Raw genomic sequence first — 19,470 nt, 5'->3', positions numbered from 1 at the left:
AACTTTGTCTTTCAAATAAATCAAGTAAATCTTTACCAAAAAAAAAAAAAAAAAGAAAGAAAAAAATCAAGTGATAGAATAAACTCATGTCAGACACTGAGAAAACGTCACCAAGGCTATAACACAGGGAAGAGTCAGGAATAGGGAAGAGTCAGGAATAGGGAAGGGCACAGATACAAATTTGAGAATATCCCCCACGACCACCACCAAAAAAAGGGGAGAAAGGGGAAAGAAATGCAGCAGATCTGGAGAACTGAAAAAGGCCACCAGGACCAATGCAGTAACAGGGTGGCAGGCAACCCAGGTAGAACGCAGTTTCAACAAGCCATTTTACACTAAAATCACTGCACAATGCTTCAACAGAAAAAAAAAAAAAAAAAAATATATATATATATATATATATATATATATATAGCGATGCCAAAAAAAGTACATTCCTAGGTAGAAAACAAAACTATATCCAGGCCAAATATTTTACCAAACTTCTATACTAGCAAGTTCCTTCATTTTCATGCTACTTTAAAATACACACACACATAACCATCTTTGTTCTGTGCAAAAAATATATTCGGTTTACTTGGAAAGCTTGAGAATAAGACACTATGAGAATATTTTCTCCTGCATTTAGTAGGCTGAGTATTATCAGAAAAGGCCTACAGCCCACTGGCATTTTCATATAAAAATCAGGCAGATTCTAAGAACTAGGTATTTAAGATAACTTAGATTAAGTAAAAGGCTTGAGGCGATGAGGTGTTGTAATAAGTTAAGCCATGGCCTGCAGTCCTGGCATCCATATGAGTGCCAATTCGAGCCCCAGCTGTTCTGCTTCCGGCCCAGCTTCCTGCAGTGAAGGACAGCCCAAGCATTTGGGCCCTGGCATTCATGTAAACAACTCGAAAGAAGCCCCTGGCTCCTGGCTTCAGCCTGGCCCAGTCCCAGCAATTTTGCCATTTGGGGGCTGAACCAGCAGATCGAAGATCCACCTCTCTCTGTCTCTCTCTTAATCTATAACTACATTTCAAATACATAAAATAAATCTTAAAAAAAAAGAAAAAAGAATGCTTACATAATTTTAAAAATTAATTTGGTCAAGCTTTCCAATACCTGGTAAAAGAGTTCCTCTTATTTCAAAGGTGACCCGACACGGCGTCATTCTGATGGAGTTACTTCAGGATGTCCAGCTAGGAGAAAAAAGAAGTCATTGGTTATAGTACAAGAAATTATTAGCTATAGATACTACAACATGAGACAAATTAAATCAACACCTATGCTTGCATTTTAAAAATATTTAGTAGCTTTGCAACTTCATGCTTCATTTGTTTTAAAAGAGAAAAACTGATGAGTTAAACGAAAAAAAAAAAACAAAAAATAAAAATGAATCAACCATGAGCAATTAACCAAACTACTATTTAGTCTCTAGCAAGTTTTAAGGCTTTATGTTACAAACCTATTTGGTTAGAATGCAAAAAACAGAAAAAGTGCAAAGCAAATGTCCAAACTTTTTAAGGAGTCAAGATTCTCAGAAGCCACAAACTTGCTTCTGATAAGCACCTGCTCAAAATTCAACCTATCTTTCCTGACCAGGCTCAGGTTAGGGTGGAAAGAGAAAACAAAACAACAAACATCTGCAACCAAATTATATGGAGGGAAAAACACAGAAGACACTGTTACTACTTCAGTAAGTTACCAGGTTCATTCCAGGAAAACCACCACAGGATTTGAGCACCACCACTGAAACAAACTAGCTGTCTCCAAGAAATTTGGGAATCTGCTTTTAACATGACAATGTAACTAATTTTAAAAATATATAAAACTTTTTTCCCTACAAAAACCTCACATTTTTTTCCTTAGTCACAGAAACGTCATTATTCATGTTTTACAGGCTCAAACTGAGAGTCCCAATTCTACCATCAATGACCGAGTCCTGTTTATTCTAATTGCTCTTACACCCAACACTTAGTTTCTAAAGTGACCAACTTCATTTGAAACTGTCAAAGGCCCGAATCTATACTTGTGCTTGGATTTCTAAATCTCTCTCAATAATACAGGCTGTCAACTGAGACCTTTCTCACATCTCTCCCTTGGAATCGCATCCCTCAAGTGTCTCTCACAGCTGGTCACTCCTCAATTTCTCTTTTGCTCCCCACCCAACCCCTCGCCCCCACACATAACCGCGGTGATCCTGTCATGAATAACAGTCACCCACACTTCTCATCATCAGCTTTCTATCAGTAGTTGTCACTGGAAGCAATTTTGCTGTCCAGGATTTATCTGGTCAGCGGGTACCTTTGTTCCCACAGTCGGGGAGTGATGTGCCTAGTGTCTGGGAGGGCTGCAGGCTCCGGTCCGTGCACCAACAGCCTCTGCAACTACCTGTCCAGCTCCCAGCATCGACAGGGCTTAGGCTGAGAAGCCTGACTCCTAGCCTCATTAAGGTCTTTCGGGGGTGGAGGCGTGAAGAGGCCCAGCTCAGAGCGACTTATAGGCCGTGTGTCTTCTTATCCATGGCACCTATACAATGAGGCTCTGAATATTATATAGGCATAATGTTGAACAAGTAAACAGAACAAGAGCAGCAGCCAGCTGGTGGTATGTTAGACTTGGAGTAGAAGCCTTCGTTTGGCAACTCCACAATTTCAGCTGCCCAACCCAAGCCTCTGCACTGCAGAGAACCTGTCCTTGAGCAGAATGACTTCAAGAGCCCTGCTCTACCTTCTGTGTAAACACAATCTACTTAAAGGCATCCACCCAGTTCTAGCACTAAAAGCAAGGGAACCTCCAGTCACTCTTTCACTGGCCTGCTGTGCACAGACCCTCTCAGTTCTCTTTTCATGTGGCATTTGACATGAATTTGTGTCCAACCCTAACAGTGTTTCCCCTCCTAATAAGAGAGTTCTTCAAAACATCACAATCTTACATTTAATTCTGCATATCTTTAGCAGATCTAAGCTCAGCTTTTATATTACTGAACCAAGTTTGAGAGGTAGAAAAAGCCTCAACATCCAGCAAAATGACTGGAAAACCAACCTTAATCTAGTACTTTGACCTGGTGCTCAAACTAAGCAGCATCACCAGCACACGATTACCCAGTTGGCACTCAGTTATCTGTTAACCTATTCTAAATTAGTATTTGAGCCAATTTCAAGGAAACCAGATGTTAAGTATTCTAATGCATTAAAATCAACTGCTGGTACAAAGTTATCTCTTGATTTCTAGTGCATTAAGATCAATAGGAAATATACATAATTTTAAAAAATCATAAAAGGGTTACTAAAATCGAGTCTTATATTCTTAAAGCTGTTTATGAAGTGGCTACCCTAGCTTACCCATGCACAGATGAGGTAACTGTACTACACAGAGCACACAGCACAAAATGACTCCCCAGACACAACCCCCAAGGCAATAAAGCATCAGATTCCACTTGTGCATGGCCAAAGTCAAGAAAGCCAGTTCGGTCTCTACCCATCAAAAGGCACTACCACAGCAAAGAAGGGCGGAGGACTGCTCCCCTGCCTGCTGTGAGATCATGGACGGAGGCCCAGGGACACCCAGCTACCACTCAAACAGTGACAGAGGAAAACAGCTGCTTCACCCATACTTCCTCTTCCCACCAACAAAATCAACCCAACTCTGAGGGAGGGAGTCTCCCAGAAGACACACAAAACCAGAAGGTAAAAGACAATGCTGACCCTCGCAGGCATGTGAACTGACCTAGACAGGCGGCCGGGCCAGGTCACCGACCACCTTGGGTACGAGCTGTACTTCTGATTCAGGCTTTTGTTTGAAATATAACCTCCACGTTGTGTTTTTTTGTGATTGTGTCTAATTTTTAGCATCTGGACATTTTGTAAAGACTCAAGCAGGTAGCAAAATATAACTCAAACTGGCAACAAGATACATTCTAGAGTTAACACTACCTACAAAATCATCACATTTTTTAAACAATAAATGTTGCCAACCAGCGTGTGACCTGTATCACTTGCCAGCTTCTAGAGCAAAAGGACTTAGGGAACCCAAGGTGCAGGACCATTTACTTGAGAGCTGAATTGCAGTCAGATATTTTTAGCCAAACTGTATTTCTGGCCAAAAAAAAAAAAAAAGAACATCTCTGTTTTCTTTCAATTTTTTTTTTCAAGGAGAAAGCTGTGTGCAATGCCTGCTCTTTCCTCGGTCCCAGCAGTTCTGCCGCTGTTCTAACTATGTGCCCCCAGGAGAGGCCCGCATCGTTCCTCCCGGTTTGGTGCGGCGTCAGCGCCGCCCCGCACTGCAAGCCAGTGTCAGAGGTGTGTGCGCGCGCCAGGGGCTTCATCAACGCAGGCGTCTGCGGAAACAGATGCCAGTCAGCCAAGTTAAGTCCTAAACAATGTGATAACAGTGTTCCATTTCATTTATTCTGATGACCGTGGACTTCCCATGCTGGCTACACACACAGGTACATGGCACCTCATGGGAGAATCTCACCCTGTCCCTGGGAAACGTCCTTCCGCGGCTGCCGCTGCGGCACACTCCGCGCTCTGCCAGGAGGCTGCTGCCCCGAGTCCTTCGGCCAGCAAGGGACTGGGCCACGGGCAGTTTTAACTCAACTGGCCTTGGGATCTCCAGCACGCCACGAATCGGGGGGAGGGGGGGGCCAAAATTCATTTCTGAGTTATGTAAAAAAAAAAAAAATACTGACAGCCTGGTAGCAAGAGAAGTAGCAACAACAGGGCAGAAACGGGGAACGGGACAGACGACCTGCCACCTTTGAGCAGTTCCTGCACGCTGACGCGCAGCGGGCTCAACAGCTGCTAAGGTTTGTTATGGGGTAGGAGCACGCTCCAGAACCCGAGCCCGATCCCTTTCCACCTTGGCCCGCGGAGGCCGGGCTGGGCTGGGGGAGCTCCGGGAGCCTCCGACTGAGGGAGGCTTGCCCCTCGCCGAGCTCCTCACCTCGGCGAGGACACTCCTGACCCGCGCCTGGGACAGGACCACTATAGGCGGGAGGGACCGCATCCTAGCGCCCTTCGCTCCCCGCCTGGCCACACACACCACAGACCTGTCCGTCCCCGCTGGGGCAGCGTCGGCGGAGCAGCAGTGAGTACAACACAGGGCGGTGGCATGGGGGGCCGGGGGACCCCTCTCCCAGCCCCGGGGGACCCGGGCTGCGCGTTCCCCAGCCTTTTGTTCCCGAACGCAGGGGGCTCCGGGGCTGCGCCCGCGGCCCAACGGAATGGCAGCAGCCAACAATGAGGAGAGTCCGAGCCGCAGCCCGGCCCCGGCCCGCCCCGTCCAGACCCGGAGACCCCCCGTGCCCCGCCGCGGCCGCCCTGACACCTCGGCCTGCCACGTGAGCGGCCGCCCGCCTCACCTGCGGGCTCCGCGTGTCCGGCCGAGGGCGAGGGCCGCGGGCCGAGGTGCCGGGCGTCCGCCGTCCGCGCCTCGCCAGCGCTCCTCCAGGCGGCCCGCGGCGGTGCCGAGCGGTGCGAAGCGCCTCCGCTCAAACCGGTTTCAGCTGCTCCAGACCAAACTGCCAGGCCACCCCGCGGGGCGGGGCCGGAGGCCGCCGGGGCGGGGCCTGACGTCACGCCCGGCACGGCCTCGGCCAATCGGAGAGGGCGCGCTGGGGGCGGGCTCGCGCGTTCCTGGAAAGGGCTGGCGACGGCGGCCGACGTGGCCGGGTATCCCCAGGTTCCTCGCCCTCCGGCTCCGCCTGGGACCCCGGGGCCGCTGGGTGGGGGCGCGCACGACGCGTGGCCTGAGATTGCAGAGGAAGCCGGCAGTTCTCCTGAGTTCAAGTGGTGGAAGGAAGCAGAAGAAAATGACGACAACTAGCAGGCCTGGTATTTCCAGGAAACTCTAGCCAAACAGTCACGGTTGGATCCGATGATTACAGTCGGCCACGAGGGAGTATAACCTGAAGGTGGTTGAATTTATGTCTTTGCTAGGCAAAATATGATTTGCATCACCTGGGAGCGGTCAGGGCCATCTCATTCTTCCTAATTAAATCTGCCCTTGGGGGGACCGATTTTGTGGCATATCCGCCAATCTACCTTCCAAATGAGTAAAATTAATCTATATTTTTTTTAAATCTGCAGTCGGCAGTCCGTCCCCAAGGATGTTCATCTGCCAACATAAGACTGAATGAAAAAATTTTTAAAGATTTATTTATTTGAAAGAGAGAGCAGGAGAGGGACTCTTCCATCCCCTGGTTCGGTCCCCAGAGAGCTGCCACAGGCTAAAGCCAGGAGCCAGGAGCTTCTTCCCATGTCCCCATGCGGTGCACTTGGGCCATCCTCTGCTGTTTTCCCAGGCACATTTGCAGGGAGCTGGACGGAAAGTGGAGCAGCCGTGACACGAACCAGAGCCCGTGTGACATGCCAGCCTTGCAGCAGCCTTGCCGACCACTTCAGAACAAAACACAGCTTCCAGTGTTATAAATAGAATGGTTCACGGCCACACTTGAACTTGGATTTCATCCCAGGTTATTTCTGACATTATTCATTCAGCAAGTGCCTGACACAGGATGCAATGATTTTTTGTTTTTTCTGTTTATTTCACTCGAAAGTCACAGTTAGAAAGAGAGGGAAAGTTGGAGAGATCTTCCATCTGCTGCTTCACTTGCTAGATGGCCACACTGGCAGGGCTGAACAGGTGGAAGCCAAGGGCTGGGAACTCCTGTGTGTGTGACAAGGGCCCAAGTACTTGGACTACTGTCCACTGCCCTCCCAGGTGCATTAGTGAGCAGCTGGACAGGAAGTGGAAGAGCTGGCACCCAAGACAGAACTCTGAGATGGGATGCCAATGTCACAGGTGCCATCTTAACCTGCTCCCCTTTGGCCTGTGTTTTATAGTTCAGTTAGATAGACCTAGTCCTTGGCCTTTCCCAAAACCTTCTTGAAGTGACAGGAAAATTACTCAGCTCTCTGTGTCCATGGATTGAAAATTTATGTGTTTAACCAAGAAGGAGTAGGAAAATGGTTGAAGGAAAAATTGCAGGGGCATGAATATATGTACAGCCATCATTCCCTTAATGATACAGTAAAACTACTATTTACATAGCGTTACATTGTACTGCCATGTGGAAACGGCAAGTAACAAAGGAATCAACTTCCACTCTGGTCTCACATGAAAGAATTTCCATTCAGACCAATCAGGGAGCAAAGCAAGATTTATTCAAGACAGATGCCTCCTGGCACAGCAGTGCAGAGGCAGACTCCAAGAGGAGGACTCCAAGAAAAAGACTCAGCACAGCTTGAACTGAGAGCTGCCAACCATCAGGGGGTGAAGACAGAACTCTTCAGAAGGTCAGATTCGTAACTGTCGGGCCTGCGCATGACAAGACGCCATCCGAAGGGTGTGATTGGTGCTTCTTCCTGCACTCAGAAGGATAGAATTATGGCTCCTTGCATTTCCCAGGAAAACTAGAAACTCAGGATGGAGGTGTGGGAAGGCTCTTTGGTCTTCCAAAAGGTGGCTTCCAGACAGAAGCGAGTGTCTTGTCTCTTCTAAAGAGACTCTCTCTCTTCTCATTCCCACAGGGACCTGACCCTAACTACCTGTTAGCCCATCTGACTGTCACAGTAATAAACATGACAGGGAATCTGGAAATGAACTATTCAGGAGGATGTGTGTTATTGATATGCAAAGACCGTACTGTTGTATATCAAAGACTGGAGTATTTGGTTGGTCTCAGGAGTTCTTGGAACCAGTCCCCCACAGACACGGAGGGACGTGTTTATACACATTTGAAGGATGCCATCAATGGCTAGAGAGTGACTAAGGTCTAGGTGATGGGAAAGAGTCCAGGGTTCTTGGATGATGTCAGAGAAGTCTGGATCAACCCAACGGAAGACAGTTTCCCAGAAATGCCATTTCAAACAGAAAGTCTGATAATATAACCTATGATTACGTCACATTAACTTTATTCAGTGTTGTGATGGGAGTACTGGCATTATCCATTGATAGCACACTCCTCCTACCCCGCCTGTGTAAAAGATTAATTTAGGGACTGACATTGTGGTATAACAGGTTAAGCCTCTGCCTGCAGCGCCAGTATCTGGGTGCCAATTCAAGTCCCAGCTGCTTCAATTTCAATCCACCCTCCCATATTAGTATGCCTGGGAAAGCATTAGAGGATGGCTCAAGTTCTTGGGTCCCTACACTCAAGTGGGAGACCCAGAGAACTACTGGCTCCTGGCATCAGAGTAGCCCAGGCCTGGCCATTATGGCCTTCTGGGTAGAGAACGAGAGGATGGAAGAGTCTCTTCCTGTCTCTCCTCCTCTGTCTATAACTATACCTTTCAAATAAATTAAGTCTTTAAAAAAAAATCATTACGGTGTAGTTAGGTTTCACCTCTACTTGCGGCACCAGTAATCCCACATAGCCACCAGTTCTAGTTCCAGCTGCTCCATTTCCAATCCTGCTCCCTGCTGTGACCTGGGAAAGCAGCAGAGGATGGCCCAAGTCCTTGAGCCCCTGCATTCACATGGCAGACCCAGCAGAACCTCCTGGCTCCTATCTCTGGCTCCCACCATTGTGTCTCCATCTTTCTGTAATTCAGCTTTCCAAGTAAAGATAAAATTAATCAGAAGAAGAGGAGGAGGAGAAAGAAAACAGAAAGAAGAAAAAGAAGGCCAAAGTTAGAAGAAAGAGATCTTACATTTCCTGGTTCACTCCCCAATGACTGCAATGTACTGGGTTGGGCCAAATTGAAGCCAGCAGCGTCTTCCAGGGCCCAAAGACTTGGCCATCTTCTGTTGTTTTCCCAGGCACATTAACAGAGAGCTGGATGGAAAGTATTGGAACTTGGACTTAAGCCAGCGTCCACATTATGGGGTTCTGGCACTAGAGATGTCAGTTTAACCCACTATACAGTAGTGCTGGCCTTGAATCATGAGATTTTTATTTCTGAAAGAAATTTTTGTTAGTCTACTTTTTTTAAAGCTTTATTTTTATAGGAAAGGCAGATTTACAGAGAGAATGAGAGACAGAAAGATTTGCCATCTACTGGTTCACTCCCTAAAAGGCTACAATGGCCAGAGCTGAGACTATCAGAAACCAGGAGCCAGGAGCCCTGCAGGTGCAGGGTCCCCAGACTTCGGGCCATTCTCCATTGCCTTCACAGGCTGTAAGCAGGAACCTTACGGATCAGAAGTGGAACAGTCAGGACATGAACAGTTACCCATATGGGATCCCAGTGCTTGCAAGGAGAGTATTAGTCAATTGAGCCATTGTGTCAGACCCTATTGCCCCTACTTAAATTTCATTAATTTTTCTAGGAGGTACAGTACAGTAAAACCCTTACTAATCTGTTCCCTTTTCATTTCACTTACATTATTTTCACTATTATTTTATATATATATACTTTTGTTTCATTCAGGTTTTTTTTTTGTTTGTTTCACATGACACCACAAAATATTGGTTTAGACTGATATCAATTATTTTTGAAGCTGCTGTAATTTCCAACATTGTGAATTTTCTTTTATGGCCACTGTTTTATCCAACTAATTTTTCAACCTACATTTTACCAATTTGTCATTTTTTAAAAGATTTATTTGTTTTTATTGGGAAGGCAGATATACAGAGAGGAGGAGAGACAGACAGGAAGATCTTCCATCCGATGGTGTTCTTCCCAAGCAGCCGCAACGGCTGGAGCTGAGCCAAACTGAAGCCAGGAGTCTCTTCCAGGGCTCCCACGTGGGTGCAGGGTCCCAAAGCCTTGGGCCGTCCTCGACTGCTTTCCCAGGCCACAGGCAGGGAGCTGGATGGAAAGTGGAGCTTCTGGGATTAGAACCGGCGCCCATGTGGGATCCCGGGGGCGTTCAAGGCAAGGACTTAAGCTGCTAGGCCACTCCGACGTGCCCAATTTGCCTAATTTTTATAATTCAAATAAACAGACCTAATCATGCTCCTTTCTTAATTAAACCCTCCTGAAGTGTCAGAAGAGTTTGTAGGAGATAAAATGATCTTAAAAATGATAAATTGGGGCCCGGTGTGATAGCATAGTGATTTAAGTCCTCGCCTTGAATGTGCCAGAATCCCATATGGGTACCGGTTCTAATCCCGGCAGCTCCACTTCCCATCCAGCTCCCTCCTTGTGGCCTGGGAAATCAGTCAAGGACGGCCCAAAGCCTTGGGACCCTGCACCCGCGTGGGAGACCTGGAAGAGGTTCCAGGTTCCCAGCTTCGGATCGGCGCGCACTGGCTGTTGCGGCTCATTTGAGAAGTGAATCATCGAACGGAAGATCTTCCTCTCTGTCTCTACTCCTCTCTGTATATCTGACTTTGCAATAAAAAAAAAATCTTAAAAAAAAATTAGGCAAATAGTAGCTTACCTAAATGATGACTCCCTGGAAAATATAGACATTCTGTAAACATTTAAAGCAGTGTGTAGAGAATGGCAGTTTCAGTTGCTGTCAGCTTTGTGCTGTGTTGGGACTTTGCCCAAAATTGGTTATTATGACTTGGAAGAACAACTGATCACTTATACTTCTCTCTTACACTTCCAATCGGAAAATATGAGAACAACTGGATGGGTGCCATTTGTGCGACTGATTGGATGTCATTTGTACGAGAACAGCTGAGTGAGAGCATGTGAATGAGAACACTTGGGATATACAAAACAATAGAGTTCCAAACAAGAGTATAGATGATGGGTTCCACTGATGAGCTCAATACCTCCTCCCTTATCCCATACGACCCTTGGTCTATGAAGTCTGAGGCCACTGATAAACTTCGGCTATTGACCATCAGTCAGAGTCCACATGTGTTATAGGCTCCGTGCACCAAGTCCATCACTGCAGCACAACGATGTATTCTTCTTGTTTTCTCCCCAGTTGCCTGACTGCCAAATTGAAATTTAGCAGAATCAAATGCTAAGTGCACCTGCCATTCGAAGGGCATTCCCAGGGGATTCCATGAGGTTAAAGACTCTGTGTCTTCGCTTCTTTGTGCCTGGGTCTAGGGACAGCTTTCCAAATTATAGGAGGCACTATTCATGACTTGTACAGCTAACAAATTATTTGAGTTTTCTGTTGATTGTTCACTCACATAAAGAAACAAAGGAAACTGCTGATACCTGATACAATCTAGGTGTCTCTAATATGGGCCTTGAAACCAATTTTAACTTGGCTATCATGCTTTTGCTGTGATGCTTCCTGAGTTCTGGAATGCATTTTTGAATCAAAGTGTCTGAAACAAGGAAGGTGCAAATAGTAACATCAAAATGTCTTCCTTGATTTATCTCTTCACCAGGGAAATGAGAATGGAAACCCCCTGGGGTATTTCCAAGGGAGTTTGTAAAGATACCCAGTGCCTTGGCGCAGAGGCTGCTACAGCATCTAACTGCCTCAGGCCTCCTTGGAACCGCGCTCCTATGAAGGAATTTGAGTAGCTTTATGAAACTGATTGGAAGGCAATACTAAGGCTCAAAAACATCCCGTCCTCCCAACTGAGACGCGATGCTTTCTTCCAATTTTAGTGTATGTGCCGTCAAAGCAAACACAGCATGCTTTCTTAGAATTTTTAGATGTACTTACTGTTACCAGAAAAGCTCGGTGGGTTCTTTCCTAAGCTTAATGTAGAAATAAAAAAAAACAGGAACCAGTTGCAGACAGAAAGTTTATTTGCGAAGGGACCAAGTGAGCGGGGGGCGGGGGGGGGAGGTTGTGGAGCTTTCTTCCAAAAGAAAGCCAGGAGTTGAGGTGTACTTCGAAAGGAAAGAGGGAGAGACACCACCAAAGGTTTGAGGAAGGGTCTTGGGCTTTTAAGCCTTCCCTGACCCCTCCTCGTTGGGCAGGAGCCTACATGTAAAAGATTCCCCATTGGTGGTCTCTTAACCAGTTAGGAAACGGGTGGGCAGCGCTTGTGCCACCCACTTTAAGGTGTGGCCAAGATTTCAGCAGGGTTGGACTGTCTCATTTTACTGAATGTGTTCTTTTAGATATAAATTGTATCATTTTTTGTGTAACTGTAAAAAAATATATATAAGTGAAATGAAGTGAGTAGGAATTCCTCAGACTTCACATCTGTAATTCAACCCTGAATGACGGCGGTATCCTGATTCTCTAGTGTCATAAGGTAGCATGGGTGATGCAACGTTGTGAATTCTAGATGTGTAAGTTCTTCCATCTTTAAGATGATCTAGGGGTTTTCTCTAAATTACTAGTACTGTTGGGTGAGTTTGGGTACCACTGATGTTTTTGTTCCTAAGACAGCGTGTCAGCAAGAGGAAAGCAGCCAGGAGTCCTACATTATTCTCAAAAAGTTCCTGCAGCAGACACCTGGGCCGGCAGCTATGACCAGGGGATGGGTAACTGGGGCCATGGCTGATCATGAAGGATTGGTAGACAGGCCTGTCAGGTGTGGTGCTATGAGGTCACAGTGGATTGCTGGGAACAGGGTTATGAAGATACAGTAGATTGGTGGAGAACAACATTCGAACCTAAAGGGAAGCAGTTCTTTAAAATGGCACCGAGTCCATAATGGCGGCGCTCTTATTAATCTTCAGGACTGATGTTTAAGTCACTCTTCACAAAGACTATAAAACCAGGAAGCAAGAGTCACGCCAGAAAGTACTGACCGAGCCACTGTATTCACAGCATGTTGCATTTACTGTGCCTGTCCTGCCTATGTGCTTCTACTACAGAGGATTCCCAAGGAAATTCCCCTTCCTACCCAAATGGTGCAACAATTGACTGGCTATCTTTCGCCTATTTTAGTTAAAAAATAGTGATGTGAGGATATGCCGTTTGGGGGGCATCCTTACTGAGCACAGAAGAATTCTAATACTGCTGTTAGCACACACTTGGCTCAGAAAGTTCTGCCGGCCCACTCCTGGCTGGCAGCTGGCCAAAATGAGTCAGGCCCAGGGTCAGGCAGCCAGGGGGTGTTGGCAGCAGTGGTGCGTTAACCATATGCATGATGTTGGTGGGGAGATGAGAGGCCTGGTTCTGGGCTCGGTTTTCCTCCTGACCTGCAGGCTCACACCACTCTGTATTATGTTACCCGCAGAAGTGAATCGAGAGTGAGAACTAGCACTTCGTTGCCATTATCTGTCAAGTCTCTAGTTGTACCTCCTAGAGTTAGGCTTTCCAGGGCAAGGACTTCTGTCTTTCTGGTCTTCAGATCTCATCACAGTGCCTAGCTCTTCATAGGGCACCTGTGTAGCCTCAGACCATTCTGCAACCCCAGGTTGAATGGCAGTAAGCTCAGGAGCTGGGGCAGCCCATTCACCCTGACATTCCTCCTTGACCACAGCTTTTTCAGCAGTGGCCTGTACTTCCTTTCCTATCTCTTCAGGTTCTCGGTAGATGGAGAGATGGGGCCTGGCCTCCCCTTTGTGTTCTTGGGAGCCGGTGCTGTGCAGGCACAGAACTACCCAGGCCAGCAAGCCACCACATCAGACCCACTGAGTGGGATCCCTCACTGCATGGGATGGCAAGGTCCCCGTGGTGTGGAGAGTCTGTTACACAGAGCACTGGCAGGCAGGTACACATAAGACGCCTCTACGAGAAGTGGATGGTCAGCCCTGGGATTGGTCAGCACCAGTAAGCCACCAGAAGACACAGCTTCAGGAAGGCTGCCTGGATCTGCTTGGTCAAAGTTCCAGATGCGAACTGGCCAGTCATTGGAGTGGCTCCAAGGGCAGCAACAAACTTCAGCAGAGCCCTCTGGCCTCTGTCCCCAGAGAACGTGACCCTGACCTCAGCAGGGTCCTCAGTGGCAACAGGGGCACGAGCCACCCACAGAAGCTTCCCCTAGGTCCTCTGCAGACTGATGCTGTTGATGTCATCACTTCTCCATTTCATTTTTAAATTTCATTTTTATTTGAAAATTGGAGTTACAGAGAGGAGACACAGAGAAAGACAAAGAGAGATCTTCCATCTGTTGGTTCACTCCCCAAATGGCTGCAACAGCCAGAACTGGACTGGTCTAGAGCCATGGAACCAGGAACATTTTCCAGATCTCTCCATGGGTGCAGGGTCCCTAAGACTTGGACCCGTATAGACTGCTGGTGTCACTACAGCACGGCCCAAGTATTCTCTAGTGTTCTGTCACGAACATTTGTGGAATTAAGAATGTCTGCATATGAGGCAAGATGTTATCCAACTTTACACTTGTTATTCTATTAAATCGCCCAGCCCTCTTTGAGATACTATTACTAATCCATTTTAGAGAAAACGAAACACAAGTTACAGAGGTCAAATAACGTGCTAGTTCTGCTTGACTGCTAGTTTATGTACAAACTGCTAATTCTCCCGGGCTTGAAGTTTTATGGGCTATAAAACTGAGATTAGATCTGCTTCCTTAGAACAGAGAATGCCAGCTGTGAAGGAGGTCTTGTGTAGAAACACATGGTGCAGAGAAAACAGGTATTTTTTTTTTAGAAGATTCTTTGCAGGTGGCAAATAAACTCCTGACCTATGAGATGCAGAAGTCAGCTCAAATCCCTCTCCAGCTTCCCACTCCCAAACTTGAAATTGGCCATTGCAGTGTCTGGCACAGGTGAATGCCACACATCAGGTCTTTTATCCACAGAGAGACGATGAGGGCGACTTTACTCCCACGCCACATCTCCAGGATTGAAAGATTACACTGAGTGCTGGTTAGCTGGAGATCTGGTTGCTCTGTTTCTGATGCAGCTCCCTGCTAATGTGCCTAGGAAGGCAGTGGGAGATGGCTCAGGTGCGTGGGCCCACACGGGAGACCTGGAGTGCATTCTAGCTGCTGGCTTCTGCCTGGTCCAGCCCTAGTCCTTGTGGGCATTTGAGGGTGAACCAATGGGTACACGACCTCTGTCTCTCTCTTTCACACACACACACACTCTCATTTTCTCTCTGCCTCTGTCACTTTGCTATTTGTCTATTTAATGAAATAAATCTTTTAAAAAAATGACTATGGGACCTGCACCATATTGCAGTGGGCTCAGTCTTTGCCTGTAGAGCCACATCCCACATGGGCACTGGTTTGTGTTTTAGTGCTCCACTTCCCATCCAGCTCCCTGCTTATGGCCTGCGAAAATAGCAGAAAATGGTCCAAGTCCTTGGGTCCCTGCACCCACATGGGAGACCATGAAGAAGCTCCAGGCTTTGGACCGGCCAAGCTCTGGCCTTTGTGGCCGTTTGGGGAGTGAACCTACAGATGACAGAGACTTCCTCTCTCTCTCTCTCAATCTCTCTCTCTCTCTGTGTTTCTTTGCCTCTCCTTTTCTCTGTAACTCTGCCTTTCTACCTTTCAAATAAAAAAAAAAAAATGGATGTTAAAAAAAAAGATACATCTCTCTTTATCTCCCTCTTTCTCTAACTCTTTCAAATAAACAAATCTTTAAATTAAAACAACAAAAAAAGATAATGGATTTACTGACGAGGTTCAAATTCAGGTGAAATGATTTGGAACTTGGCTTTGCACATGATGAGGCCTGTTTTCTCTGCTGCACTACGAATGGATTCTAAGAATGGCCAAAAAAATTTTAAAAGTCCAGAAAGGGCCCAGCGCCGTGGCCTAGTGGCTAAAGTCCTCGCCTTGAAAGCCCCCGGGATCCCATATGGGCGTCGGTTCTAATCCCGGCAGCTCCACTTTCCATCCAGCTCCCTGCTTGTGGCCCGGGAAAGCAGTTGAGGACGGCCCAAGGCTTTGGGACCCTGCACCCGCGTGGGAGACCCGGAAGAGGTTCCAGGTTCCCGGCTTCGGATCGGCGCACACTGGCCCATTGCGGCTCACTTGGGGAGTGAATCATCGGATGGAAGATCTTCCTGTCTGTCTCTCCTCCTCTGTATATATCTGGCTGTAATAAAATGAATAAATCTTTAAAAAAAAAAAGTCCAGAAAAAGATTTTTTCCATTTCAGCTATTTCAATCAGATTAGGGAAAACAATGAGCTACATACAACAGCTCTTAGCGGTACTGTATTTTTTTTTTTAATCTCAGTGCTGCCTGCTGCTACCAAAAATTTCCCAGATTAATAATTTTTATGAATAGCCCATTTAGCTCTGCCTAACTATGTCTTAGAGTAGCTATGTCATTAACCAGTTTTTTCCTGTTATGGGGCTGCATCTTGTAAGAATACTTGGCATAGAGAAATTAAGAATTTTTTTTTTGTCAAAATAAGGCCATGTTGGGTCAACTTGATTTCAGTGGTTGGAGTTCAGCACTGGAAGATTTTGTTTTGCTTCACAATAAACTATCACCAAGCCCCTCATTTGGCAATAATAATAATGATAAATAATTGGGAAAATTGGTAGTTCATTGTGCCTTCCTGAAATTCAAGCATTAATCCAAGGAGCAACTGCAAGTTAAAGTCCTGCTTCCCCTTGCTCGATGGCCTTGGTCCACTGGCTCCTCTTAGCTTTCCCTCTGAAGGCCACCCTAACCCGGCCGTTCCCAGAGTAGGGTGCAGAGCTAGCCTGTTCTTGCTTGGGCCTCCAGTTAGTCACATGACCAAATTGGAGCCAATCAGCTTTTCTCAGTGATTTCGGTGCAGGTCCCCCTGTCAGCTTCCTAGGACACCTTGAACAAACTATAGTAACTCAGTGAGTTTAAAACCAGAAAAATACATTCTGTTGCCACTCTGGAATCCAGAAACCCAAAATCAAGATAGCAGCAGAGCCATGCTGTCTCAGAAGGCTCTAGGTGCGTGTGTGTGGGTGTCTCTTACCTCCTGCTGTAGCCATCAGAGCTGGGTATTCCTTGACATTCATATTCGTCTCCTTCACCTTTGCCTTCCCCCTTCTCGCCCACATGCACCGTCTTCCTTCTGTGTGAATCTGAGCTTCCCCTTCCCTTGCTGAGGGCAGCGGTCATACGGGGAGAAGGCACACCCTAATGACCTCACTTGTACTTGCTTCCAACTACAAAGACTCTAATTCCAAATAAGTTCACATTCACAGGTGTGGGGGTTAAGACTTGAATACGTTTTGTTGAGGCACACAAAGTAACCCCTAGCAAATACCAGGAAGGAAGACCCCCTGCAAAAGATATATATTGGGGGCAGTAGTTTGTAAATAGTCATGTTAAGTCTAAGATGAATAGAGAGAGACAGACAGCAAAAGAGATGTGCAGAGGGAGACAGAGAGAGCATTCTCCCAGAGGTGGAGAGGGTAGGCTTCATGATATCCCTCCCAGTAATTCACCCATTCCTCTCCTTATCTCTCTTCACCTGAGTGATCCAAGGGGGTAGGCATGTGGCACAGTGGTGAGGGACCACCTGGGATGCCTGCATGCCCTGTTGGAGTACTTGGGTTGAGAGCTGGCTCCTCCACTTCCAATGCAGCGTTTGGCCATCACAGCCTGGAAGGCAGTGTATGTTGGCTCCAGGACTGGGGTCCCACCAACTCATGCAGAAGACCTACATTCTGAGTGCTGAAATCCCAGAATATTCCAATATATTAATGGTAAGGGAAATCAATTGTTTGTTACTTATAACCCAAAAAACTAGTAATACCCTCATACCACACCCCCAAAGCCCCTCCCAGAAGCTACTGCCCAGCCAGGCCTTGAGTAGCCATGGCTGCTTCGAGTCTGACATGCTCCCAAATCCTCATGCTGTCTGAGAGCTGACCACTTTCATTAAGGCACAAAGCATGTTGTTCCCATCTGAATGAGGACAGATTTAACCTTCAGAACAAGGAATGTTGGGGCTGATGATCTTAAAAAAATTTTTTTTTATGATTATCGTGAGAGGGGCTGGCACCGTGGCTCAGCAAATTCTCCGCATGCAAGCCCCGGCATCCCATATGTGTGCTGATTCAAGTTTCAGCTGCTCTGCTTCTGATCCAGCTCTCTAGAGAGCTCATGGCCTGGGAAAGCAGCAGAGGATGGTCCAAGTGCTTGGTACCCTACGCCCAGGTAGCAGACGCACAAGAAGCTCCTGGCTCCCAGCGTCAGTTGGGCTCAGCTCTGACTGTTGCGGCCACTTGAGGAGTGAACCAGCAGATGGAAGATCTTTCTCTCTGTGTCTCTCCTTCTCTATGTAGATCTGCCTTTCAAATAAAATTAAAATTGAATCTTAAAAAATTACCATGAGAATAGCAAGGAAGTAGGATCATCCTTATGAATTTTTAGGTTATCATGAGACTAGAAAAGAAGCTACTAATCAGAGCCTCTGATGGCTTTTTGTTTTGAGCCCTTTGAAGAGTTCTGTTCTCACCCTGTACTGATTATTAGCTGTTATCCTATTTTTTCCCCCAAACTTGTGGTCATAAAAGGCTCCACTTTGGGCAGGTTTTTGGGGCTTCCTCTCTGGAGTTCCTGCCGCTGATTGCTGTGGCAGGAGGCTGCTGATTTCATTACTCTCGTTTTGCTTACTGCATTTTTGGAACACAAATTATTTCATGTGAGGAAGAACCGAACAGGTCTTCCTTCGTGCGGTTTCCCTAGCAGGTGGCAAGGGACGACACTCCCTGAGCTCAGTCTCTGGGTGGATTCATGGGGCTTGGGTAAGGAGCCACCACTGATTCATCATGATTGGCCATCGGTGACTGCCTCCACCTCCGTTCCTTCGCCTGCTTGTAGATGGAGGGTGAGGCCATGAGTTCCAAAGCTGTGCGCACAGCCTCCCGCACTGCGCTCCTCTGGGAACTTTCCCCCAAACACCTCATTGACATGAATGCACACACAGTACAGAGACTTGCTATGAATAATTATAACACACGTGTATATTTATCGTTAGAAATTAATGCAGATTTATTATTATTACAAAATACCTTTTTAGCAACTAAAATTACAATTGGAAGGACATTTTCCCCAAATGATCCAGTTGTATCCAACATAAAAACTCAAATGAAAAACCTGCAAATGAAAACAGCACAATATTATTTAGTTCACTTCATAACCACCTGACATGGGTAATCTGTAGAATTTATCTCTGTATTTGGAACTGATGAATTTACTTTTCAGAAGCTTTTCTCGCTTCTGGACGCAGATCATCCAACCTATTCTCACAGCATCCTCACTGGCTAACTGTAGACATATTGTAAACATCAGGTGAGTTATCTAGGGTATCTACCAATGGGATCTGGGAAAAGGTAACCGACCCTGGAACCAAAGATGCCAATCACAGGCTACTCGCTTGATATTCACCTCTGTGCAAATAGCTCCCAGCCGCTGGTTTGCCTTCTTGCTTCATTGTGTGAAAGTAACTGCACAGCACCAGGGCATGGCTTCTTACAGAGACAACTTAAACCCAGGGTTGAGGGGCCCAGTCCTCACCTTGCACTCACCAGGATCCCATATAGGCACTGGTTCTAATTCTGGCAGCCTCACTTTCCATCCAGCTCCCTGCCTGTGGCCTGGGAAAGCAGTTAAGGATGGCCCAAAGCCTTGGAACTCTGCACCTGCGCAGGAGACCTGGAAGAGGCTCCAGGCTCCTGGCTTTGGATCGGCTAAGCTCTGGCTGTTGCGGCCGCTTGGAGAGTCAATCAGCAGACAGAAAATCTTCCTCTCTATCTATCCTCCTCTCTGTATATCTGACTTTACAACAACAACAACAACAA

At 46.7% G+C, this 19,470-nt stretch overlaps 1 protein-coding gene across 2 annotated transcripts in view; it reads right to left on the bottom strand.

The window, feature by feature from the left end:
- The window catches only part of GPCPD1 (glycerophosphocholine phosphodiesterase 1), a 57,276-nt gene extending 51,761 nt beyond the window's left edge, over positions 1 to 5,515 (bottom strand). Inside the window, exons 1-2 of one of the 2 annotated variants that reach the window (XM_058679292.1) lie at positions 5,348 to 5,515; positions 1,105 to 1,181 (exon numbers count right to left, since the gene is read on the bottom strand). In XM_058679292.1, the coding sequence (XP_058535275.1) occupies positions 1,105 to 1,153 (49 nt within the window). In that variant the 5' untranslated portion in view covers positions 1,154 to 1,181; positions 5,348 to 5,515. The remainder of the gene's footprint in view (positions 1 to 1,104; positions 1,182 to 5,347) is intronic. The other variant, XM_058679293.1, reaches the window with a different exon arrangement.
- Between the last annotated feature and the right edge of the window lie 13,955 nt (positions 5,516 to 19,470).

This window comes from Ochotona princeps, chromosome 22, assembly GCF_030435755.1.
Source record: "Ochotona princeps isolate mOchPri1 chromosome 22, mOchPri1.hap1, whole genome shotgun sequence".
Classification (NCBI taxonomy): Eukaryota; Metazoa; Chordata; class Mammalia; order Lagomorpha; family Ochotonidae; genus Ochotona; species Ochotona princeps.
This window is presented reverse-complemented; position numbering and strand designations above follow the sequence as displayed.